Raw genomic sequence first — 26,644 nt, forward strand, 5'->3', positions numbered from 1 at the left:
AATATAATATTAGTGTGTAATTTTGTAGCAGAGAAATGGGATTAGTGTGATTCGGTTAAGAAATGTACTATAAAATAATGTAATATTTATAAAAATTAAAAATAAATAAATAAAATGAAATGAAACGGAATAAAATAAAATTAAATATATACAGACTGTGTAGTTACAACGCTAACCAGCCAAACCTTGAGCTCTCAAAATAGCTTGACTAAAAGGGGATGAAATGAAACGGAATAAAATCAAATTAAATATATACAGACTGTGTAGTTACAACGCTAACCAGCCAAACCTTGAGCTCTCAAAATAGCTTGACTAAAAGGGGACGAGTTTAGAAACCTGTCGAAAAAACAGTCATTATTTTTGCTTATTTGCTTGGTGCACAAAATAAACGCCCAGTTTAAACCTCATATTATGGTCAATTTCCGATATTTAAATCAACCAAATGATGTACTAATAACTGTGATCACTCTGAAACATGGACACTGATAGGAAATGTAACCTGTTTCTCAGGTCAGAGAGACAGAAAAGTGTTTGCTCCAGTAACCGAAAACGAATCCTACGATCACTCCTGAGATTCAACACAGTTTTATGCAGTGGCTCCTGAAAGCCATCAGTGCCAGAGCGAGGCAGATCTGGGTGTTTCCCTGAGGTACGATCAGAGGCGCTGCTAAACTCCTGTGATAATGGGCAGAATGTGTGAACACATGCGAACGGACTGTGAGAACAGGAACGGAGCCAAAACATGAAGAGCGGTGCAGATACGGGACGGCTCGTTCATGTGAGAGAGAAAAACGCCTGTTCTTTGTGTGGAGCGGCTACAGGAGGGCGTCTGAATTTTGTCCCAATCATGACACGGATTAAAGCGCAGAGCAGAGTGTGGGAAAAACTCTCGGGACCCCTCCTCTCCCTCTCTCAAACTTGCCTTCAACCGCTCAGCGTGTCATTTCTCTCTATCTCTCGGCTCAATCTCTTGATGTTTCTCTCAAACCCTTGTGCTTTTTTTCTCTCCTCTCCGCAGGCCCTTTTCCCACTCAACTCCTGCCTCTCTCTCTCTCACTCCTCCAGCCGCGGTGAAGAGCTGGAACTCTCTCCGAACGCTTGAAATCAGCCAGCAGCTGCTTCTGACAGAGAGGGAGCGAAACGGACGTTAAGATTACAAATGACTGCCAAATATACAATTTAAACAACAAAAGAGCAATTTCTAGCTGAGCGTAACTAGAAAAAATATACATTTGCATGGATTTTAAAGATTTTATTCATTTCAAGTGGTGTAAAACACGATTTCCAGGTTATCTATGACCATGTGAACTATGAAATGCTCAAGCTAGCATGACAATTACAGTCATTTAAATAAAAAAAGACTAGTTAAATATAAATTATATGCATTCTGGAAAGGTAAAGGTTCATTCATGTTCGCTGGCTCTCAGTCTGTCCGTCTGAATTCACACACTCATTAATCTGATAGTCGAGTTTTGCTCAGATTCCACTCTCACGCGTCCCATATTCTTTCGCTTTTGTCACTTTTTTTCTTCCCCCCCGGCCTGTTCTCATGAATTACTGCCGTTCACAAGGCTTGTCCCATCCACTCACACACACACTCTAACACGGCCTGCCAGAGTTTATTAGGCACATATCGCATGAGCGGTAAAGAGCAAACAAACGACCGAAGCAGCGGTTCTCATATTCAGACTGCAGGCAGGTTTATAAGTGTGAAGTACTAGCTGCTGAAGATGGACCCTGATGCCCAGCTGGAATATTATTTGGCATTCTGAATTTTCCCACTGCTCGTAGTATCAGACACACATTCCCGAGCAGATCTCAGCGTCACTATGGGCTCAAACAGCCAGATGATTCATGAATGCCTGCTGTAAAGCATGCTGAAAACTACTATATTATACTATACTGATGTTTGACTGTTTATGCAAATATAAAATAATATTAAAAAAGAATAATATCAATAAATAATGTTACTAATAATATAATAAAATAATATAACAATATTAGTATGTAAATGTTTTAATACGGATGCCACCCAGTGTGAGCTGGCACACAGTCGGCCGACCGGCCAACCCCCGAACCCCCCAGCAATTACCCTCTCTACCCATAAGCCCCTCCCCGGCCCTGCTCCTTTCCCAGGGGTTCAGGGGCCACTGTACTCACTACACCTCGTTTCCCATACGCATAATCTTGAATTTTCTCCCCCGGCTCATAAAGAGGCGCTCGAAGCCCCTCAGTCTGCAGCCCATTTCCCAAACACTCTCCCTTTATCTGCCAAACCCTCAGCCTCTTTCTGTCTCACTCGCTCTCTTTCTGTCTTTTCCACGCTCTCTTTTTGCAGATAATCCGTGCTATTTTTTTTCTTTCCAGTAATATGCTTTCAAGTTTGCCCTGCAGTATTTCCAACTTTAAATTCCTAGGATGAATTCGATTCTCATTCACGTTTAACTTTCTCTTTGAAAATGAAGGTACAGGGCAGTTTTAACGTTTTTAAAAGTTCTATATATTTTTTTTTTTAAATGTTTTATGTAAATCTTTTAAGGAAACACGTTTTATAGTAGATGAAAATTAGATTGAAAATTCTCTGAAATGTATATATATATATATATATATATATATACTAAACTAAAACAGTGCAATAAATGCCTCTAAGCCTGAAAAACGGAGTGTGAAAAACACTGATATGACTAGCCCATGAAACCACTGCAACTGATTTATTACGTGTACAAATAACACGTCTGTCACTCAGTGTCGTATGTTTCTCAGGGATCAGCATGTGTGTGAACTACATGCTTTGTATTGAAATTATCTTTACCCATCAGAAAATTAATTGTCAGCAGCCTTTCATTCTCGCAGCCCGTAAAATTGACATAAGCTTTACAAACATTCCACACAGTTTCTCAGGAAGAGCAAATTCAATCACACACACACACACACACACACACACACACACACACACGTGTTTCTAAAGGATTTAAACACGCAGTACAAGTCATAATGCTGTGTTGTTTCATTTTGATGATTCAACTATAAATCAATAACAAATTATTAATAATTACAATAAACTATTTAATCGGAATCAGTAAGTGCAAAATCCAAACTTCTTGAAATGAGACATTTGTGAGTTTAGCATTAAACATGAGTAAAAATGCACTTGAAATGCAAATGATGGTGTTAACGAGTGTTTACATGTACAACAAAACCCTGATAATGATCAAAAATCATCTATTTTATAACCCTGTTTTTAGGGTTTGCATGCAAATCAATAAACCCATATCACAAGAAAAACCATCTGAACGTAAACAGACATGATAAAGGTGTTTACATGCAAAACAAAATCTAGATGTTAAGGGATTTAAAATGATTTAAATGACATTTCATGTCTTCTGGTGTAAGATGTGCATGTAAACACACTTCATGATTGGCTAATGCTGTTTATGATTATTTTAATTAGGCCTAAGAAAGCTTATCACACCATTAGTTTCATATTATGAGCTGAAATTACTAACCAAATCATGTTTTTGCAGGCTGCAAAAATGTCTAACAGCATACTATTTCAGTGGTTTATCTCGTTACTGCTGTTGTTGATGGATTTACAGGGTGGGCGGAGCTTATGTACTGCACTGTATCTCATAAATGTTGTTGCTGACTGATTTACAGAGTGAGGAGGGCTTATTAAGTCCTACACTGTATTTAAAAAACTGCTGTTTTTGATTGATTTGTGGCGTGGGCGGGGCTTATGCGCTGCTGCAAACTATATTTCATAACTGCTGCTCTTGAGTTACATGTGAAGTGGGCGGGGCTTGTCAAGTCCTGCACTATATTTTAACAACTGCTGTTTCTGAGTGACGTGTGAAGTGGGCGGGGCTTATAGATAGCAGCACATTATTTTATAACTGCTATTTTAGAGTGACTTTTGGAGTAGGCGTGGCTTATGAAGTCCTGCACTATATTTAAAAACTGCTGCCTTTAATTCATTTATGGGGTGGGCAGGGCTTATGCACTGCTGCATTATATTTCATAACTGCTGCTGTTGAGTGATTTGTGAAGTGGGCGGGGCTTATGGGTTCTTGCACTATTAGATCTTCCCTCCTGTGATCCCAGCAGCCTGCGCAGCCGCGTTATCTCCAGTTTATACCTGCACAAAGACGCCACACCTGAGCATCACATGCCACCTAGAAAGTAATTTCCTTAATATCACAGGTGGGTGTTCAAATACAGTACCTGCCCAGGTGATTGTCCACATACTCCTTCAGCTCAGACACCTGCTCCTCTGCAACCGTTGCCCTTGTGATCAGTTGGGCGCGCTCCCTCTCTTGAGCTTCCTGTTGGAATTTTACTGTGTTTACCAGGGTGATATTTTCATGGTTACATGTGGGGATAATTGTGTATGTTTATACAATATTCTGCAATGTTTAATAGTTATCTTATCAGTTATGGTTAATTAACTTTAATGGTTTCTTGTAGCAGGTATTTGGCCTACCATGGTGTCTACTACTACTATCCTGGATCAACGTCATTATAAACAATCAGATTTGATCTTGCTTGAGCACGATCATTTTTTATGAACCATTCAGAGTTTTTGAACCAATCAGAGTCCATCAGAGTTTTTGGCTTGAACCAATCATTTATGTTGGTTCCAGGACTACCTTGCTATTGGTTACCTGTGTGGAGTTGGTTATTTCTCTGATCTGCTTTTGAACATCATTCCAGGAGTCTTGAGTTAGTCCAACCCTGCAGAATTTTTCAAGAACAAAACATAAAATAAGACAGTAAAAAGTATTTTTACATATAACTCTGAATGATACTCACCTCTGAGAAGACTCTGTAAATACAGCCATCTGAAATACCAAGCACATGATCAAGTCACAGAACTAATCCATTAAATAACACACACACACACACACACACCTGTTCTCGAGCCAGTTTCAGTTGGCTCTCCAGGCGGGCTTTGTCCTCTCTCAGTCTGTGTAGCTCTCTCTCGGTCTCTCCTCTCAGTTCGGTCCCCGTGGGACTGAAGTGGGCCTCAGGGGGTCCGGCCTCTAAAGAGTGTTCAGGGAGTGCCAGGATCTGCTCACGTTGCAGTCTGGGATACAGAGACACTACTTATCAGACCAAATCAGATCTAGTGTGTGTGGGAGCAGGTTTCGCCAGGGGGGCTGAAATGACTTAAAATGCCCATACAGAAAAAAGTTTCATAAAGAGGCAAAAATGTTCCGAATTCACATCCAAAAAACCAAACTCTGTATTTTAGATTTAGCCTAGAATAATTGTTTTACTGAGCATGTTTAATTTTTAAATAAAAGTTAATTAGTATTTGATTACAATTTTAGGTTAATTTCATAGTTGAAGCCACGAGTATTAACTAAAACTAACTTTAAAACATAAAAAAAAAATCATTATTTGAAATAAAATAAACATAAATATATGTTGAAACTATTTATATTTGATGAATAATATATATGAAATTAAAAAATATATATATATAGCTAACTACTAAAATGACAACAAATTTACTAAAACTTTAATGAAAAAAACAAATATTAACAACTACAATAGCATCTCAATGATACTAAAATAACACTATAGTAAAAGCACTTGCTTAAATCAGGCGTTCCCTAAATGGGGGTTATGAGGAAACTGTAGGGCGATTGTGATTTTGTTTGTGATTTTTTTACCCCAAAATAAAACACTTACTAAAATACTATATATAATATTAAATAATATTTTTTTTGTGTTCCTGCATGTCATAGGACCATTAACCGACACCACAGAACGCTGAACATGAGAATGTGTTGTTAAATTATTAAAATATTAATGCAATATCTCAGGCAGACTTTAATGAATATTTTATAGGTCAAAGGCTTGTGAATCCTTGTGCTAAATCAACACATGTAAGCATAAATTGTAAATAGTTTATATTAAGAGCAACAGGTGCAAATCAGTGGATGTTCAAGCACCTGTAAGCAATGAGTAGCTGTTGATAGGTGTTGCTCAGACCCTGTATGCGTTTGCGGTACGTTCTGATGGCTTTGGTGAGCTGTTCCTCTCTGGAGCGATATGATGTTTTCACCTCCTCCAGCATGGACTCAACAAGCCCCTTCAACTTCTGTCCCAAATCACCCTCACCAGCTGCGGTTAGACACTCCTACAGCACATTACAAGACTCTTCTAACATCAGTTTGTTTGAAAATGAAGAAATTATACATCAACTAGAAGCCACTATAAAAAGTGTGATTATATGTGTGTTAACCATATGTCTGTTGGCTTGTATACGTACTGTAATGTCCTGAATATAGCGTGTAAGTCGTGCCCTGTACTCTCTGTTGAGTTCCTTCAGATGATTTTGTAGTTTAGAGACCTCAGCCTCAGCCTCTTTCAGCTGATGTTGAGAAATAATGAGCGTCTGCATGTAGAGAGGGAACAAATCAGCAGCCAGAAACACATATACAGCATCTTCTGTGTGAATGAGTGATAATATACAGACTGCAGACTGCTGGGACAACTCGTGTCGGGTGCTTTGAATGGCTCTCTTATTCTCCTGCTGTTGCCTCCCCATGGTCACACTATGAGGAAGATAACACACACATATACACACATCAGCTGACCTTCAGCGCCCACGTCTCACGACTAAACGAGTCCACACATGTATCAAAGCCTCCCCACTCATAAAGATAAAAGCTCCACCACATCACTCCTGATGTAGCAGGTGCACAGAGTTTGCTCTCACTGGGTCAAACTTTGAGCAGACACCATTGTATCCTCTTCTGAGTGTGGCACTGACTCGGGCGATCCGATCACAGGTGCTCAGGTGAGATAGATGCTATTATCATACGTCTCCTGTGATCATTTGTGATCAGATTTCGAGGGGAGGGTCTATGATTTTGTGACTGGTATTTTAGTATTACAGTATTATACACAGTAGATGCTATTATTTACACATATTTTGAATTTATTTTTTAAACTTATAATTATATAGCTTTTGTTATATTTCAGACTTTATTTTAATTTTAGTTTAATTGTTTTATATGCTCGTTATTTTTATTAGTGCTTCTTTTAAACATTTCTATTTAGCTTTAATTATTTTTTATGGCAGATTTAGTTTTAGCAATTTTAGTACAGCTAGTTTAGTACAGCTAGTTAAAATTTTTCACCTAATATTTATATTTTATTTTATTTCAATTAACTAATTAATTAAATTACAAAAATAAATTTTAAATAGTTTCAGATTTAGTCTTAGTTAACAATAACACCATGGGTACAAACATCACTTATTATCTCAACATGCTTATGAAACACTAAAAAGTCGGCAAGCTGCTGTTCTCAAATATACAACAGAAGATGTTTCCAATTCTCATTGTTCTTTTAATTGAGCACCTGTTGTTTACTGAACTTCAGGTGTGTGTGCTTCACATGATCTGTGTTGCTACATGTTGATATCAGACATACTGAAGATGTTCCTTGAAATCTTTTGCATCTTTTACAAATGCAATTGCCAATCTGGCAACATTTCAAAACCCTAGCGCAGTGTATGATTGACAGGTGAGCAGTTGCTCTTTTGTTATTGTGGTCGTGTACACATGCACAAATGTGGTTTCAGTGATCACAAAACATTTCGGGCCCCATTTCACGTGTATTTAGTGCCGCCCACTAGTGTTTGGTAACCCGAGATGGGTCAAAATCTGAGCAGATGTCATGGTGTGTCTCACACTTTCTCCTCTAGCTGTCGTTGGTGCCCCTCGTAGCTTTTCCTCAGTTTCTCTAACTCGTCTCTCAGGTTATTCTGCACTCCCTGCATTGAAAAACAACATCAAACATGTATAAAAAACACCATATTACAGAAACATTATGGATAAGCACATTACAACAACAAGAAATGTGATACTTGATAGATATATAGCGTATCTCTGCTTGATTATTTATCTATAAATTATATTATTATATCTATAAACTATGTTATTGCCTGGCTATTTATTAAAAGTTGGAAAAAATAAGTGCATCCAGCTTTATCCACATAAATACAGTACAGCTTGACTGTTTATATTGTTGCAAAATGTAAAAATATTATCGCCTAGCTCAATATATAAAGTCAGATATATAAGTACACCTTACTTTATCTGCATTCATTCAGTTTACTCACATAAAGTGATATATGCTATGTAGCATATCTCAACTGTCTGATTGTTCATATTGTCGCAAAATGTCACTATATTATTGCCCAGCTTTAATCTGCTAAATGCGACTATAAGGCATGAAGATTTTAAGATATTATAAACATTAAAATCATGGTTTTCTGTAAATCTGTTTTGAAACTGTGTGTATTGTGAAAAGCAATATACAAATTAACAATTAAGAAATTGACTTGACTTGAAAAACTAGGGATTATGTAATAATATACTGCTGATATTCTTACGTTTCTTTCCGGTTGGCTCTTGCTCTGTTCAAACTCCTCTGGCTGTTAAAACAAACATCAAAAACAGAGTATGCACTATTTACAGAGTAAGTACTATTATCACACCACCCTGCATCATATTTGCTTACTGAAATCCAGTACTCGTTTCATACTAATTTTGGGGTGCTGATTCCAAAGCATGTCACACTTTCTCACAAAATATGTTCATTTCATAGCATTTTTGCTTTCGATAACCATTTGTTAGGTGAAGAAGTCTTGTGTTATCCCTTAATCAACAGAAAATCTCCAATAAAGACATGATTCCTGTCTTCCTCTGAGCTGAATTACAACTATTTGTTCAATTCTCACCCCTTTTTCACACGTATGAATGATTCTGAAGATATTATTGTATGCCTAATCCCTAATTCCACCTTTTCTGCTCCGTTGCAGATTGTAAGTTAAATGACACACTTTGAATACTTCTTTTTGACATTTGACTGCTTTTGTTATTTTGATAATTGCATTCAAGCTGATTCATACTGAGAATTCGAAAAATCTTCAATCTCACTTTGTGAGAAGCTTTACGTGATGGAAACTCAGCATCATCAGATTAATTAATATTACACCTTTTTTTTCAAGATGCAAGGCTGTGTGATTGTTCATACATTCGGAGTGTGTTCAATTGAATTCAGTCCCTTCTAGAGCAACACACATTGCTCGAGGAAGTATCTGATGAGAATGAGCATGTTTATGTGCGTCTCACCCTGACTCTGCTCTGGGACGTCCTGCTGAGCAGCGCTCGAACCCTCTCCACCTCCAGCATGTGTCTGTGTGTGCGCTCTCTCTCCTGCAGGAGCGTGTCGTGTGTGTGCGCGAGGGCGAGCAGCTCGGCGCTGAGCTCCTCTGAGTGTGTGCGTTCTCTTTCATAAGCGCCGCTCAGTGAAAGGAAGTTGCTCTTTATCACGGCGTACTCTTCAGCCAGGTCACGCTCACTTCGCTCAATGACTTCTAAGCGTGCCGATGCTGCTGTCACTTCCTGTCTGAGCCGGTCACACTCTGTCTGAAGAGATGAGGCGGTGCCCTCCTGAGATAGAACCTGGGGATGAAAGCATTAAATACATGTGTTAATCATTATTTTGATCATCAGTGTGCAAGGGCGTAGTTTTGGTTTGAATATTGGGGGGGTTGAAGTGTGAAGTGTTTTAGTAGAGTCCCAGGCCATGCTACCTCATAAGGTTTATTTATTTGTTTGTTTGCTTATATATTTATTTTTGTAAAATGGTCTTTTGTGCTATCATCTATGCAAAGTTGGTTGATAACATAACTGCAATAAAGTAACATCATAGTTAACAATTACTTGATTACATAGATATATATATATATATAGTTGTACTCGCTAGTTTTGGTTATGGGGGGGGTTATATTTCACGCACTTACCACGTTTTTCAGTTTAAAGATCGCCGCTTCATACTGCTCTCTCATTTTATTGGCCTCAATCTGCACATCAACAAGGTCTTTTGAGATCTGAAACACATATATATGAAATATGAACCTATGCATCAGACATCAGGCAGATCCCATATTTCCAGGTGCATTTCAGATCCTACCTTCAGTTTGTCTTCCTCACACTGGACCAGTTTGACTGACAGGTCGCTTTTTGACACGGCCTGCTGGCCCAGTTTGTTCTGGACCGAGTCAAGCTTACTAAACAGCGCTTCATTTCGTTCCCGCAGCTGTACCTGTAAATCAATCACAACATTCAGTGTTTTGGTTAAGTGACCCCCAATAAACGTATATAAGTATAATCAAGATTTTATTTATAGTAATACTCAGTAAAAACAGTAACACTTAATTAATTACAGAGAAAAATTATGAAAATGCATAAAATTTAATGTTTTTTTACACTACTGTTCAAAGGTTTGTGGTTGGTAAAAGTCTCTTCTGCTCACCAAGGCTGCAATTATTTTATCAAAAAACATTAAAAACAGCAATTAAATTGTGAAATATTCATTCAAATTAAAATAACTGTTTTCTGTGTAATTTATTCCTGTGATCAAAGCTGAATTTACTCAGTCTTTAGTGTCACATGATCCTTCAGAAATCATTCTAATACGTTGTTTTGCTGCTCCCCAATTTTTTTTTTAAATCTGATTATTATCAATGTTGAAAACAGTTTGCTGCTTCATTTTTGTGGAAACTATGATAGTTTTTATTTTTCAGGATTCATTGAGGAATAGAAAGTTCAAAAGAACAGCATTTATTTGATATAGAAATCTTTTGTCTTACTGTCACTTTTAATCAATTTAATGTGTACATGCTGAATAAAGGTAATCATTTCTTAAGTCAATCAATCAATCAATCAATCAACCAACCTATCTTACCCCAAACTTTTGAATGGTAGTGTATATATTTCTCACTTACCCTGATTAAAAACCCTGGGTTTTTACAACCCGATTATTTATAATGCATAAAAGATAAAAGTCCAAATGTGAATTTATATAAATTGTTTGGCTTAACTAATGGCCTATTTTAACTAATATAATAAATATTCGTTTTTTTTTAATGAAACTTCTTATAGAGTTAATTAATTCCTTTCAGATGACAAGAAAATATCTTACATTTTCTTCAGTCAGAGAGTGAATTTGCTCCTGAAGTTCGTTAATTGAGCTCTGTTTATTCGTGGAGTCCATGTTCTGCAGCTGTCAGAGGTGTGTTATGTCTGGTTTCTATAAACACGAGTCTCCATGGAAGTTCATAATGATCCTCACTCTCTGAGAAACAGCAAACTGTGAAAGAGAGCTCCATTTGACGTGTGAATCACATTAAACGATTCTTTCTGATGATTCAGTTGAATCATCAGAGTTGCTTAATTATTCAAATCCCGTTGATTAGACATGGTTTTATCAATCAGCATTCGATGCTATGTCATGAACACGTTAAATAATAGAAATACTGAACACACTGGATTAAAAAAATATATATACAGAGATATGATTTGTGCTGCATCTGCTCAACAAATGTTTTCTAAACAAATGAATCATTAACAACATTAACAACACAAGTCTCAGCACAATATAAGACATATATAGCCTGAGAAGCAGTCTATGGCCAAATCAGAAACAGTACTTACATTGCCTATCAGATCTGTTTTGTTGTGGAAACAGTTTTGCTGAATTGTTCTTCTGTTTGGTAAATATCAAGGGCTCTTGTGAAAGTTCAAAACCCCATTGTCCTTTACAATAGAAACGTAAGAGCATTTCTTGTTTAGTTCGACGGCAGGCATATTGTTCAACTGAATCGTGATTCATTTGTCTGATACGGGATAAACTGTGACAACAAATAGAAAAATCTTGATTCGGCATATTAACCTTGTTAATGCACGAAAACAAATGAATTGTGGCATTACTTTTGCGTATTGACTCGATGACTCGGTTAACTGAACAGATTCATTAAAACGAGTCAAATTTGGTCAACTGAACCCCAGCAGATGTAAACATCTTTTAGTCCACTTGTATGGTTAAATACCAGTTCAAATTAATACATTTATTAAACTCGAAAACTAATTAAAGTGAAAATATATGCCAGTCTGGCAATGCAAAACATGTTCAAAATCAGTATGTTATGAAATGAAACATAGCTGCAACAAACTGAACTGAAACTATAATTAAACCCATAATCAATAAAACTTACCTCGAAAACAAAATTACTTAAAAGAATCCCCTTTTGAGACAAACTGTTCGAAAGAACCGATTCGCTGAGGAAACGGCCGTTAGTTTTTATTCTAACTGGCGGGAAAAATGGCTAATCAGCTAAGATCAGGGACAAATAAAACGCATTATGAATAATTAAAACACATTATATCTTCCACAAAATACACAAACCACTTGAACATTTAACTTTGAGAGAGGTAATGTAATTCACTCAATATGATTAAGTAAATGTAGAAAAATTTATTAAAATGTATACAAGATATATGATACAAAGATAGCAGAACAAGTCTGGTCATTAAATAATTTGTAAATTGTACAAAATGACTTAAATATAATGGTCCCACGGCATTCTTGTTCAAAAGGCCACACACACATCACGTATGTAAGTGCATTCTGGGCATTCGCACACAAGCTACTCTACTAAAGCAACCCGCAAAGTGGCTTTAACAAAATCACACCTATCGAAGACGTGCCATTTACTAGACTGGCAGTCCCATAGAAATATGGCACATTTTTAAAAAAGGCTTCTGTAGGCTTGTCGTGTGCATTTCTGTACGCATTGAAAAATGTATGCAATTTTCTCCAGTTATCTTGAGGACCTCCTAAGCAAATCGTTCTCTCAATGATTGATGTTCTCATCTTCCTCCACCTCTTCATCATCCTCTGCAACATGGGTGTTCGTCTCTCTGTAGACCAGACGGACTCCAGCAGCGTTCTGTAGAGCCTCCAGACTGGTTTGACTCACGTACAAGCTCAAGTTTATGTTGGGACGCGTTGATCTCAATTCCTCTATTTTAGTCCAAGCCTAATACACATACAAAAACAATATTTCATCAAAATATAACTGGAAACAGATGTTAAAGGAATAGTTCATCCTAAAATGACAATACATTATTGACCCTCATGTCATTCCAAACAAGATAGTTTCTAGTGACCAAATTTGTTATCCTGTACAACTTTTCTAACCTTATTCAAATACTTTTGGGTCCATACAATATGTTTTCAGACCTGCATAAAGTGTCTTCAAACCCCTTTTGTGTTCCATAGAAAAAAAAAATAGCATTGAGAGGGATTTAAATGACATGAGGGCAAGTAAATAATGGTGAAAACCATTCCTCCAGAGTATAGCATGGCTATGGTTTCTCTTAAATACTAAGGCGGCTTTCACACTGGCAACAGTTCACATGAGAAACTGGTAATGTAAAATCTGTCATTCGGACCCAGGAGTGCACAGCGGTACCAAACCCAAAATTACCTGTAGGAGCTCATCTAAAGTTTGGTTGCAATTGCTGGAAAGTCTCTAGTTAAGTCATTTGTTTGTATATGTCAATAGCCAAAATGCTCTTGATTGCTGTTCGCTCACTTAACACGTTTTATTTGGATTAAAACTAAACAGTATATATAAGTAAAAACATTAACTGTTACATGATTTATGTATAATGAGTGGTTCCCAATATTACAAGAAAACGTGATTATTGTACCACTGCACTGGAGTGATAAAATGAGCAGTGAAAAAAAAGAAGCTTGTACAATACATTTTAACAGCCCTAGAGATGCGCCGATTCCGATTTCCGGAATTTATTTATTTTTTATTTTTTTGCTGATTCCGATTTTCTTTCTAAGATCTATAATTGACAGCATATACAAACAAAAATCTATACTTTTTTCAATGCAAAAAAAATATACAAATTTATTAAACATTACAATTCCCCCAATCTGGACTAAGTTACAGATATTCTCTATAAGTGCATTTACACTGCAAAATTGCAAATGCATAAATAATTTTATAAAATTAATGTTTTAAATATTATTATTATAACAAAATGCAATACTTTTAAATATGAAACCAAACCACCAGTAGGTGGCGGCAAATGACTGTGAGCCATTTAGTCATTCATTCAACCGATTTGTTCAAACGGCAGATTAATTCAGAAACGAGGGTCTTTTATTAATGGTTTTCTGAATCGTTGACTCACTTGATTTGTTCAAAAGCGTGGATTCATTCAGTAACAAAACACCGCTGTGTTGCTCAGAGACACACAGCAAACTATTTTCGTCAGCAAAATTGAGCGAAAACAGTCAATATTGTGTCTAAAATATAAGTCACTTAATTTGAACTTCTTGTTTATTAAACTACTATTGTATAAAATCAGTGTCACATTGCAATCGCGTTGATATTCAGTTAAACATCTTGGACGTGCAATGCTGCGTACCTAAATCATATAATATTTTTTTATAAGTATAAGTATAGAATGTTTCTTCTATACATCTATAACTTTCTATGAGTGCTGTTGCGCTCATTTGTTTTGATTTCTGCACGAGTCTCTCTCACACACTCAGACTGTGCAAGCCTCATCTGGCACGACATAAATACATTATCAGTCACTGTAAGTGTGACGTCAAAACAGCCCGGCTCGGAATTGGCAGACTGACCGGCCGGTCATTGGTCCGGGCCGATCATGCGAAAAACCGGCTAATACCGGTCCCTGGCCGGTCGATCGGTGCATCTCTAATAATTAAGCGGGAAAATGACTAAAGGAAACATCTAAACCAACTAAGATGATTCATATTCTTGATGAAAATATTGGTATTTTACCTGTTCTAGAATAAGCCATATCGGTGTAATGACAACATCATTAGTTCAAGAAAAACACATATAGGGGAAGAAAGTGGTAAATATTGATCTTAGATACGAGTGAAAGTGAGCATGCAGCATAATCGCGTAAAGCGAGTGCAATCAGAATCTGTTTTCTCCTCAAAAGAGTCCGTTTGCAAGCCTTCATGCAATGCACATAGTTCACTATGCTGCACATAATTTCCCCACGGTGTGTTGTCTATCATGCTCGCTTTGCATGTTTGTAATGATGGAAGATGAACGCAAATGCATTGGGTTTAATAGAATCAAGTGAGTCTGAAACCAATGTTGTGGGAACTCCAGGAATAACTGCACTTTGATTCGGACCGCAGCAAATGTGTCCAGTGTGAACACAACAAGTCCCCTAAAACACAACATACTATAAACCTCAACATACCTGCTGAAAGTTGCCATGATGGCAGTAGTGCTCCACCAGGAACCCATACACATCTCCAACACGCACTGCAGGGTTCAGATCCTTCTCTTCCAGCAGAGACTCGCACACACGTACCGCTTCCACTGGATCCTCCTCATGCATCCTACACACACACACACACACACACAAATACATGTACAAATGTGACCCTGGAGCACAAAACCAGTCGTAAGTAGCACGGGTATATTTGTAGCAATAGCCAACAATACATAGTATGGGTAAAAATTATGGATTTTTCTTTTATGCCAAAAATCTTTATAGGATATCAAGTAAAGATCATGTTCCATTAAGATATTTTGTAAATTTCCTACCGTAAATATATCAAAACTTAATTTTTGATTAGTAATATGCATTGCTAAGAACTTCATTTAGACAACGTTAAAGGTGAGTTTCTCAATATTTTGATTTTTTTTGCACCCTCAGATTCCAGATTTTCAAATACCGGTAGTTGTATCTCAGCCAAATATTGTCCTATCCTAACAAACCATTCATCAAAGGAAAGCTTATTTATTCAGCTTTCAGGTAATGTGTAAATCTCAATTTCCAAAAATTGACCCTTATGACTGGTTTTGTGGTCCAGGGTCACAAATGAAATAAAATATAACAAAACAAAATACTCCTTTTTCATCAGTACCTTCTTGCCTGAATGAATCTCTTGACGAGGCCGAATCTCTGTGTCAGTATGAGAAGTTTGCTGTCAGCCTCGTCTCCACTGCGACCCTTTGCTTTAGTCAGGCACTTGCACGCCTCCGTCAGAGCGCCATACGCCTTCTCATAATTCTGATAGTCATCAATTTCCACCTGTGTGCATTCAAAAAAAATAAAGGTTCCAGAAAGGCATTTTCACAGCAATGCCATAAAAGAACCATTTTTGGTTTCTCAAGGAACCTTTCAGTAAACAGTTCTTAAAAGAACCATTTTTTCTTAATGTGAAGAACATTTTAATAATCTCTAAAGAAACTTTTTCCACTATAAAGAACCTTTTGTGGAATGGGAAGGTTCTATGGATGGTAAATGTCCTTCATGGAACCACTAATGCCAATAAATGTATTTTTAACACTGTAAGGTGTTGATTATTGCATGGTCAGTTTTCACAGTACCGTCGGACACACGCTCTCAGTACCTCAGCACAGGCCTCATAAAAGCCAGCGAGCAGATCGATCGCACGTCCTTTTGTGTAGAAGCCGATGATGTTCTTCATGATCTCCGCGTCGTTCCTCCAGTCCAGTGACTGCAGGTAGTTGGCTGCCATCACGTAAATTTCCTTCTGTCTGGAAACACCTGCGAAAAACACTATTTTCTCGGTATCGCCGGATTTCAACAGCGCTCGCATTGCCTGTCAAAGATGAGAACAGGAACAGAGAAAAAAAGCTTGATATCTTTGCTTTTAGACGAGCCTGGTGAAAACCTATTTCAGGATAAGTGAAGATATAAATAGGCAATAAGTAAATATAAAAGAGAAAAAAATAGCTGGTGAAAACCCATGCATTTTTTTCAGAGCCCCAAACAGAAAAAAATATGCAATTTTGTGAGGCTGATTCTATATTTATATGGCCAGAAAGTAAGATTAAATTATGTTAGCTTGTAATGTAAAATCAACGAGACCTTATAAGAGTATATCAGACTACTAATACATAAAATACATACAAATATTAGTTGTCACTCTATAGCTCCCATTAATGTCTTAGTGAGATATATTTTTTATAGATGTAGTTTCAAATCATATAATGCAATGCAATACAATGACGATTGAGAAATGAACAAATAAACGTGAAATAAATGTGTAAAAAAGTTTTGATCATGTTTATAATTTAAAGACCTCAGAAATTCATACATCAATACACAGCAAGCTTTATAGGGTTAATTTGAGTTGAAATTATTTTAAGAAGTGAGAAGAAAGTAACATATGAGAAACATGAAACTAGCTCAGTGTAGAAAATTGATGGGATAACCATCAGTTCTATTGTCTGGCATCATTATATATAAATATCTGACTGCAAATGCAGTGAATCAGAATCACGTATTCACAAGAACCATGTCATAAGGTTACGTGAAATGGGCAAAATGAAAGCTGTCATTGATAAGTAAATCAGCTGTGGGTTTGTGCACAAGTCAAACCTTGATCTTGTTTCCAGCTTGTGTGTATTTCTTAGTGGCTAAGTGGTAGTTGCCCTGTCGCATGCAGCAGTCTGCGATTTTCTCCAGCAGCTCCTTTCTCCCGGCCTCAGACAGATGGGACGAGTCTTTTGGCACTGTCAGACTTTCGGCCAGATCTTCTGTGATGGTCAAACTCTGGTCCAAACACAACTGGAGCGCTTCATGGTACTACACACACATATCCATATGCATACAGTTACGAAACACTGTTGTGATTTCTATTTAATTCTACTATTACTGCTATTACTATAAAGTTTTAATAATCATTCTAATTCCATGAAAACAGAATTAGAACACAACTATAATAATAATGAGAAGAGGAATGATATGGTTGGAACAAATTGTCCAGCTAATGAATGATAAATACTTTTGACAGCCAATCAGAATCCATCTTGCTTCAATAGATTGATCATTTAAAGCAGCAGAAGACAAAACTGCAGCTTGCACTTAAAATAAACAGAAAGTTATTGTGAGTTACCGTTATTGTTCTTGTTGTAAACTGCTTTTTTGTTCAGTTTGCATGCAGAAATGGTATGAATATGAAATGATTGGTTGTATGACAGTGCATGGTGTGTTCACCTTTTTGGCAGCCACCAGCAATTCCACAGCTTTCTGGTACTGAGCGTGTTTTATGAAGAAATCAGAGCAGCGTGCTAGTAGGGCAGGGTCACTGTTTTCATTCAGGTCCTCTGCGATCAGCTGCAGAGCTCCAAACTGCTCTGTGGCAAAAGCTAGCTCCAAAGCCTTAGACACATGACCTGCCTGGAAAAGAGGAATGGAGCCGTCTTTTATAAGCGATCAGCACCACCTAGTGGTAAAGTCCGAAGGATGTTTGGATGTACCTTATGATAAAGCATAACAGCTCGGTCCATGTGCGTTCCTTTCTCTTCATAATACATTGCAGTGTCCATCATGTCCTCTGGATTGCTAAGCAGTGCCAAATTCATGAGCTGCTCGTCCAAGTTATTCTCTTTACACAGTCGTATGGCATTATTATAGGCTTGCGCTCGTGTGTAAAAGTGCACCGACTGGCTGATTTCATCCTGTCCCTCGTACTGCCGTGCAACATGATAAGACGCTGCTCTGTTGCCCGTCTCATTGGCTATCTCACTCGCCTGTCAAATATATAGATCACTGTGAAGTGTTTGGTTCATTTTGTTTTGGACACAAAGGGAACTTTCATCAACATACCTTTTGAATGTTTCCTAGATAACAGTGCACGCGCACTTGAGACAGGTAGTCCCGAGCGAGGTCATAGTAATGCAGCGCAGCCTCCATGTCTGATTGGCTCTCTAGATAATGACCCCACCACTTGTACAGATCCCTGGCCAATCACACACCAGACATCAGAGAATATCAAAGCCACGTCAGACTGCAGGGACCAGAATCATGAATCAATGAATCAAACTCACTCGTCCTTCATTTTATTGATGTAGATCTCCAGTGATAGATTGTCCTCCATCAGCATTCTCGGCACTTCAAACCGATGTGTGTCTGACTTCTCAAAACTATAGAATGGGACAGAAAAGAGGTAATGTATACATACTTAGGGACCATTTACATGACAACGTTTTCAGCCAAACACGGGAAACTTTTTATGCGTTTTGGGGACTGAAAACGCATATTTTTGAAAACGGGTTTTAAAGTGCAAGTTTTTGAAAATGGCATCGTTCTCGTTTCCGTGTAAACACCCAATATGGGAATCTGTGAAAACAGTGACGTCAGGCGCGTGCGTAGTACGCGTTAGGTATGTAGACATGCGCAGTACGTGTCGATTTTAAAGGCAGGCACGAACAAACATACACAACAATGGCGGAGTACATGGTACTGTTGTTGCTGCTCAAGAGTGTGCTAACTCTTCTTCAGCAAAGTGTGGATTTACTTCACCAATATTACAGCCAACAGCGGAGACGCATCATATACATCATCATAATCGTCACTTCTCTACAGGTACTGTTTACTAACAAGGTGACAGCACCAACTACTGGCCTGGCATACGTAGTACAGCGTTTTTGGCCATTTTCGCGGATATGTGTAAACGCGAATCGTTTTGAAAACGTTGTCGTGTATACGTGAAACCTTTTAAAATCGCAAAGAAAAAACTTTTCCATTTTTGACTACACCGTTGTCGTGTAAATGTAGCCATAGACACATGCATATATATATAAACGAACAAACAAAAAAACTAACTAAAGGTTAAAAAAACTAATTAAAAAAAATCTTTAAGACTTACATTTAGAGTTTAAAAGTTTTTATTATTTTACTTTTATTTATTACTTTTTATTGATACTTTTCAATCAGAGATACAAAAGAGATTATAATAGTTATGAATTTTAAAAATATTTTCTTTATATTTTTGAAAGACGTTTCTTAAGCTCACCAAGGATGTGTTTATTTAATTAAAAATACAGTAAAAATATTGTGAACTATTATTACAATTTAAAATAACTGCTTTGTAATTTAATATATTTTAAAATGTAATTAATTTCTGTGATGCAATTTTCTTTATATTTTTGAAAGACGTTTCTTAAGCTCACCAAGGATGTGTTTATTTAATTAAAAATACAGTAAAAATATTGTGAACTATTATTACAATATAAAATAACTGCTTTGTAATTTAATATATTTTAAAATGTAATTAATTTCTGTGATGCAATTTTCTTTATATTTTTGAAAGACGTTTCTTAAGCTCACCAAGGATGTGTTTATTTAATTAAAAATACAGTAAAAATATTGTGAACTATTATTACAATTTAAAATAACTGCTTTGTAATTTAATATATTTTAAAATGTAATTAATTTCTGTGATGCAAAACTGAATTTTTATGAAGCCATTACTCCGGTCTTTAGTGTCACATGATCCGTCAGAAATCACTCTAATTTGACTTAAAAACATACAAAAATCTTAATTATTCCAAAAATTTGATTGGTAGTGAAAATTTAGGGAGCAGAATTTTTTTTTCTTAAATACTGATACTTTTATTCAGCAGTGATGTATTAAATTGATCAAATATGAGAGTAAATAAATGTATGTTACAAAAAAATTATTTTTCAAATAAATGCTGTTTATTTGAACTGTCTATTCACCAACAAATACTGAAAAAAAGGGTTTTCAAAAAATATGAAGCAGCACAACTGTTTTCAACATTGATTATAATCAGAAATGTTTCTTGAGCAGCAAATCAGCATATTAGAATGATTTCTGAAGGATTACGTGACACTTAAGACTAGAGTAATAATGCTGAAAATTCAACTTCGCATCAAAGAAATAAATTATAATTTAATTTATATTACAACAGAAAACAGTAATTTTACATTGTAAAAATATTTCACAATATTTCTATTTTTACTGTATTTTTGACCAAATAAATGCAGCCTTGGAGAGCAAAAGAGACTTCTTTCAAAAACCTTAAAAATGTGACTGCCCCAGAACTTTGGAACAATAGCGTTTATACTATAATAAAAATGACATAGTAAAATATAATTATATATCAAAATAAAATGATAGGCAGGGTTTTGAATAGGGATGCACGATATTGGATTTTTGCCGATGTCCGATATTTTTCTAATCATTTTGGCCGATGCCGATACCAATACCGATATATTTCCTTTTGTTTGGAAACAACACCAAGTCTCTCCTGTGCAGAACTTTTAAGCAAAATATTTTTAATTTTGGTTAGTTTTTAACAAGAACTTATTTGTTAGAATTAAATAAACAATAATGCGGGTTTTTTGACAATACATTGAAGCTTTGAAAATAACTATAAATAAACTATATATTAATCGCTGCTTTTCCAAGAAAAATGCAGTGTTAACCCTAACATTTTATTTTAAGATTTAACATTTGTAGATGGTCTAAAGCAAAAGAGTTGTAAAAATTCTGAAAATCTTTTAGAGCTTATGATTTGTTTAAAAAATAAAACATATTAGACATTAATGAATAAATCAATATATATAAAAAAATTTATTTTACAAGTGTCATGTTTGATTGATTTTGTTTTCACGACAGCTATGGCTTCTGACCTTTAAATCAAAACATACTCATTATTTTATGACATCAATTACTGCTTTATTTATTCAGAAACACAGTCTAATTGTTATTTGTGTAGGCTATTTTACTGTTAATTTAATTAGAAGTAGGCCAACAGCGCCCCTTACAGATTAAAACTCCTTAACGAACGGGCGTTAGGACCTGGGGAAGGCTGTCACTGCTGCCGCTGCACGTGCTATTACTGTTAACTCTATCATACACTGAATGCATCATTCTGTACGTGCTTTCACAGATTAAATGCAGCGATCCAAAACAGTCAGTCAGTCAGTCTAATCATCATTCAGACAAAACTTTGCTTCAAGAATGAGCCACACTGCTGAGGTGATCTAATCGTTAGCACACCCTCAGCATGTGTTAACGTATTACTCTTATCGGCAAGACATATCGGCATAATTTTTCATATCGGGCCATGTCGATATTTACATTTAAAGCCATTATCGGCCGATTCCGATATCAGTCCGATAATATCGTGCATCCCTAGTTTTGATATTTGTTGGATCTTGGAGGTGTATCACAGCTGTGATTGTGTGTGAACGTGACACTCACTACACCAGCGCTAGGTTCTTGTCTCCCATGGCCTCCAGGTGTTTGGCGTAGCTGTAGTAAGTGGTTCGGAGCGGAATGCGGTCGTGCGTTTCTGCCGTCTCCACCGCCTGCTGCCATTGACCTGCCGCCTGATAAAACTTATTCAATAAATCAAACCTCCCGCATGACTTATACAAACGCTCTGCATCCTCCTGCGAAAAAAAGCGCGAGATGCTGCGATAAACCCAAACGTTTAAATCCAAATGTTTAGTTCTTGTCATTGTACTGAATGAGACAGAGAGGCTCCAAGTGCTCTAGGTTTATTTAGACAACGCTGTGTTTGTGCTTGTGTGCTTTAAACACGACATGAAACATCATTCACAATGTATTCAACTTCCATAATGTGACACACCTCAGAGTGAGACATATATGACATAAGAGGTGAATTTTGTGTTCAAGTCATCTGTGGAAAGTGTTTATGTGTCTTCTTACCAACATGCCCAGCTGTGTAGCCAGAACGGCCACCTGTGCCTCCACCTCTGGCTCTTTTTCAGCATCCCTGAGAGCACGAGCGGCCCGCGCGTTTCCCATGTTCCCCAGACACACACGCGCCACGTCCAGACGATGACTCTTCACACACATCCGTGCCATGTTCTCCCACACCGCCTCACTGCAGATGCAGATACACACAACACATTCAGTTCACTTCAAAAGCCAGAGATGTCTCAAAGAAGGCCATAAGACAGAAAAATTGGAAAAAAATAAAGTTTTAAAAATCATCCTAACAGTCTTAAAACAGGTTCCACAGTGGCTCTGTTGAGTTGCTATATGGTTCTTTGGTAACGTCTTTGATGTTCCAGGTTCTTTAAATCAACAGACTGTTCTTTTAAAGCAAAAGAATATAGAAGCTTTTCTAAACAACTAGAGACTTTTTGACTTCCATGACTTTTCTAATATTTTGTGATTATTTAATGAGATTCAGCTGCTAATGATTTAACCGATTTGTAAACTCAGCAGGAAGATCCATGATCTCAAGAGTCAGACATTATTATGGCTCACAAGTAATATTTACTCTACATAAGCTCTGCTGTAAAATATTCTAATGGCGAGCATAACATTAAAGATGTATATTCACCATAGAAATTAGTCATTCTTAGTAAAACTTTACAATGTTACATTTGTTAACTACATTAGTTAACATCAACTAATAATGAGAAATACTGTACTTCTAAATCATTTTCTAATCTTAATATTAATTTTGAAATTTACTAATACATTATTAAAATCAAAATGAAAACTATGAAAAGTTGTTTTATGAGCTAAAATGAACAAAGATTAATAAATACTGTTACAAATGTACTGATCATTGTTAGTGTAAGTTATTGCATCAGCTAACGATAACTAATGGGATCTTATTGTAAAGTGATACAGAATTCTTTATTGGGAAGATTGTACTGTATTTAATTCCATTATAAACATTCTCTCATATTTACGGGGGGGGGGGGTGTAACTTGTGGGACCCTTTAGAAAAAAAGTTACATTTTTTTAAACTTCAAAAGGTTTACAATGACGTCATCATGGTTTAAATTCTTTCTTCTTTTTTTTTTCAGATTTCTTTTTTTGGCAATATTCCAATTACATTTTTCTTGTCTTCTTTCTGAAAACTTCAGATCTGCACCATTTTAAAGTGTGGAAAAGTGCACTGAAACATAACATGAAGTAATAAATCTGTCTTTAAAGGGTGAGAGGATGTTTTAAAGATGATATTTGTGGAAACTCTTAGCAGCTGCTCCGAGTGTTTCTGCTGTTTCTCCCTCCGTTCCACCTCACGAGCGAACCGTCCCAGCTATGCATGGAATGACCCCATCAACACCCAACACTCTCTCGCCCACATTCCCTCTCTCCCACTCGCTTGGCCCTTCGCGCCCTCCCTGCTTTTTTCATCCACTCCCATCTGGTCTTTATTTATCCAAAATCCCCTCGTTCTCTCATTTTTTCGCTCCGTTTTTGCTTTTAGTAGATACAGATGTGGGCTGTTTATTAGAGCTAAGCAACAGGAAATTCCCTGAATCTTTGGGGGCCCAGAACTGGAAAAGAAACAACAGAAAAGTAGAAAGAGAATTATGATTTCCCCCTTTCCTTTTTTGGTTAAAACATGGAAATAAAGTACATTTTTACATTGTTCTGGGTGGTTGCAAGTCAAAAAACCCTCGAATCTCTATGATCTTCTAGTCTCTTGGCTCTTTCAGTGTGCATCTGTGGGATTTTGTCACTTGTTTTATAGTCCAGTGAGTAACACAAAGCACACCTCTCCTCAACAACATACATGATTTGAGGATCCATTTATGTCTGGAGCAGAAACATTGCAGGACAATATACAGGATTCTTAAAAATAAAGGTTCCTAAAGGTGGTTATCGCAATAATGCCATAGAAAAACCATTCCTCAAAGAACCTTTTAAAGAACAATTCTTAAAAGAACCATGTTTATTAGTGTGAAGAACATTTTCGTAGTCTAAAGAACCTTTTTCCACTTTTGCACTCTTAAAAGTAAAGGTTTCAAAGGGGGTTTGGCAGTGATGTCATAGAAGAACCAACTTTTGGTTCCTTAAAGAACATTTCAGTAAACAGATCTTCACCATTTTTTCTTAGTCTGAAGAACACTTTAAACAACTTTTTATGCAATGGAAAGGTTCCATGAATGTTAAAGGTTCTTCATGGAACCGTAGATGCCAAAAAAGAACATGCTTAAAAATAAAGGTTCTTTTTTTGGCATTGACGGTTCCATGAAGAACCTTTAATCTCCAATTAATAATCTCCAAGAACAATTCATTCCATAAAAGGTTTTTTATAGTGGAAAGAGGTTCTTCAGATTATTAAAATGTTCTTCACATTAAGAAAAAAATGGTTCTTTTAAGAACTGGTCACTGAAAGGTTCTTTGGGGAACCCAAAATGGCATCTTTGTGAAAACGGCCTTTTGGAATTTTTAAGAGTGAACCTTTTTAAGAATGTGTAGAATGGAAAGATTCCATAGATGTTAAAGGTTCTTCACAGAACCATCAATGCTAATCAAGCACCTTTATTTTTAAGAGAGAAACTGAACTTTAATATTTAAGTGTAACTAGACCAAAGATAGCTATGATATTTCATCTCCTGCTCCATCAATAACCAGCTCACTAAGTCAAAGAGAGAAAGAGGACGGGTGTTGCATTCTGTTCTGTCTACTTTCCTTCCAGGAAACACATCCTGTAGCTGGAGTAACGTGCTTGTCACCGACCAAGAGAGAGAGAACTCCTACCCTCTCATCCCAGTCCTTCTGAGCTTTTCAGGGATAAAGCACACACATGCTCGCACGTGAACATGGGAAACTGGTTAGGACAAGTAATCTGAGATAAACGAGCGAGGAAAGAGTGTGGGAAAGAACGAGAAACACAAGAGACTGCATCACACAGACATTCCTCAGCAGGGAGACGAGGAGAAAAAAAACAGCCAGCGCACATCTGGAGGAGAAAGGGGGAGGAACGGACGGGCAGAGAGCAGCAGAAGAACGGAGCGATTTAAAGAAAGCGTGCATGTTTATGTGATGGCCTTGGAGGTCCAGCGTCCAGCCTTACGAGCAGCAGTGACCCCCGACTCCGAGGAAGAGGGTTAGAGACTCCCGTCAAGACTCAAGAATGAGTGGCGATGTCCTCTAGCTAACCTCTCACAGCGTTCATGCCGCTCTGTGTTTCTGCGTAGCGTGCCCGTGGACGTTTCAGGAATTCGGGCACTCCGGAGGGTGTATGGCCGTGCGCAGGCTGGTGGTGGTGGCGGCGGCGGTGGCCCTGCTTTCTCTGGTGCTCAAAAACTTGGCGACATTCAGCTCCAGCTGGGTGCTGCAGGTGCTGGAGGACGGACGGCGGCGGAGCGTGGGGCTCTGGAGAGCATGTGCGCACGAGGACACACACGCTCACGAGCCCACAGCCTGCCAGAGACTCAGCTGGGGATCGGAGCTCGCGGGGTATCAGGAGTCACGCAGCACTGTCAAACGTGAGTCTCCAGTGAATAGATGCTAATACAGCCTCTGCAGTAAACTCATTTCTGCACATTTTAATGCACTGATACCCTTTACTTAACAGAGAAAGATAACACTTTTATTAACATATATTTTTAACAGATCAGTAGGTAATGTACAATCAAACAGAAATATTGCTAAACATAAAAATAAATAATTTCAGAGCTAAGCATGATTTTGTGAGCATAATATCCAAGCATGTCTTACTGAAAGTTATTGTGTTGTAGAAAAGCACTGAAAATGTGACAATTATATAATGTTTAGTAAAAATACACTGAAATACTTAGAAATGTCATACAACTTTGATTAATATATTTTTTATATATATGTTTGATGTTATATATTTATATACACATGTAATAATAAAAATAAAAGTATATAAATAATATATAAATAAAATATCTATAATATATGAAATGTAATAAAAAAGGAATATATATATATATATATATATATATATATATTGCAATTTAATATTACAATTTAATACTATTTAATACAATGAATGTGTGTGTGTTTGTGTATATATATATATATATACAGTGGTGTGAAAAAGTGTTGGCCCCCTTCCTGTTTTTTTAATGTTTTGCATATTTGTCACACTTAAAAGATTCAAATCATCAAACAAATTTTAATATTACACAAAGATAATGCAAGTAAATACAAAATGCAGTTTTTAAATGATTTC

At 36.8% G+C, this 26,644-nt stretch overlaps 3 protein-coding genes across 5 annotated transcripts in view; 1 reads left to right on the forward strand and 2 right to left on the reverse strand.

Moving 5' to 3' along the window:
- Window positions 1-3,817: 3,817 nt before the first annotated feature.
- LOC107667200 (coiled-coil domain-containing protein 78-like) lies at window positions 3,818-11,285 on the reverse strand. 2 transcript variants are annotated; one of them, XM_016458806.1, is made up of 14 exons: window positions 11,008-11,285; window positions 9,997-10,128; window positions 9,827-9,913; window positions 9,153-9,485; window positions 8,411-8,452; window positions 7,707-7,789; window positions 6,485-6,563; window positions 6,278-6,403; window positions 5,958-6,145; window positions 4,909-5,083; window positions 4,810-4,838; window positions 4,662-4,731; window positions 4,222-4,322; window positions 3,818-4,135 (listed from the first exon to the last, which is right to left on the reverse strand). In XM_016458806.1, exons 1-14 carry the CDS (start codon window positions 11,077-11,079, stop codon window positions 4,009-4,011), a joined length of 1,644 nt encoding a protein of 547 aa, XP_016314292.1. In that variant the 5' UTR covers window positions 11,080-11,285; the 3' UTR covers window positions 3,818-4,008. The 2 variants fall into 2 exon arrangements, with proteins under 2 accessions (XP_016314292.1, XP_016314290.1); XM_016458804.1 differs by having other exon boundaries at window positions 6,251-6,403.
- Window positions 11,286-12,307: 1,022 nt separating this feature from the next.
- LOC107667212 (intraflagellar transport protein 140 homolog) overlaps window positions 12,308-26,644 on the reverse strand; it is a 40,901-nt gene continuing 26,564 nt past the window's right edge. For both annotated transcript variants that reach the window (XM_016458829.1, XM_016458828.1), the window contains 11 exons: window positions 22,396-22,573; window positions 21,925-22,115; window positions 18,740-18,835; window positions 18,519-18,651; window positions 18,170-18,442; window positions 17,907-18,089; window positions 17,289-17,495; window positions 16,294-16,506; window positions 15,805-15,971; window positions 15,132-15,273; window positions 12,308-12,904 (listed from right to left, as the gene is read on the reverse strand). In XM_016458829.1, the coding sequence (XP_016314315.1) occupies window positions 12,719-12,904; window positions 15,132-15,273; window positions 15,805-15,971; window positions 16,294-16,506; window positions 17,289-17,495; window positions 17,907-18,089; window positions 18,170-18,442; window positions 18,519-18,651; window positions 18,740-18,835; window positions 21,925-22,115; window positions 22,396-22,573 (1,969 nt within the window). In that variant the 3' untranslated portion in view covers window positions 12,308-12,718. The remainder of the gene's footprint in view (window positions 12,905-15,131; window positions 15,274-15,804; window positions 15,972-16,293; window positions 16,507-17,288; window positions 17,496-17,906; window positions 18,090-18,169; window positions 18,443-18,518; window positions 18,652-18,739; window positions 18,836-21,924; window positions 22,116-22,395; window positions 22,574-26,644) is intronic.
- Window positions 25,139-26,644, forward strand: part of tmem204 (transmembrane protein 204) — a 14,106-nt gene continuing 12,600 nt past the window's right edge. Inside the window, exon 1 of the mRNA XM_016458830.1 lies at window positions 25,139-25,931. Within this exon, the coding sequence (XP_016314316.1) occupies window positions 25,685-25,931 (247 nt within the window). The 5' untranslated portion in view covers window positions 25,139-25,684. The remainder of the gene's footprint in view (window positions 25,932-26,644) is intronic.

This window comes from Sinocyclocheilus anshuiensis, unplaced genomic scaffold (assembly GCF_001515605.1).
Source record: "Sinocyclocheilus anshuiensis isolate Anshui unplaced genomic scaffold, SAMN03320099.WGS_v1.1 scaffold415, whole genome shotgun sequence".
In the NCBI taxonomy this organism is placed as follows: domain Eukaryota; kingdom Metazoa; phylum Chordata; class Actinopteri; order Cypriniformes; family Cyprinidae; genus Sinocyclocheilus; species Sinocyclocheilus anshuiensis.

Excerpts from the sequence above, each read along its gene's own strand:
- LOC107667200 (XM_016458804.1), bottom strand. The coding sequence starts at position 11,079 with ATGGACTCCACGAATAAACAGAGCTCAATTAACGAACTTCAGGAGCAA. Across the intron at positions 8,453-9,152 it reads CGTCCCAGAGCAGAGTCAGG|CCAGAGGAGTTTGAACAGAG; the intron begins GTGAGACGCACA and ends TTGTTTTAACAG. Across the intron at positions 6,564-7,706 it reads CGACAGCTAGAGGAGAAAGT|TGTGACCATGGGGAGGCAAC; the intron begins GTGAGACACACC and ends TCTTCCTCATAG.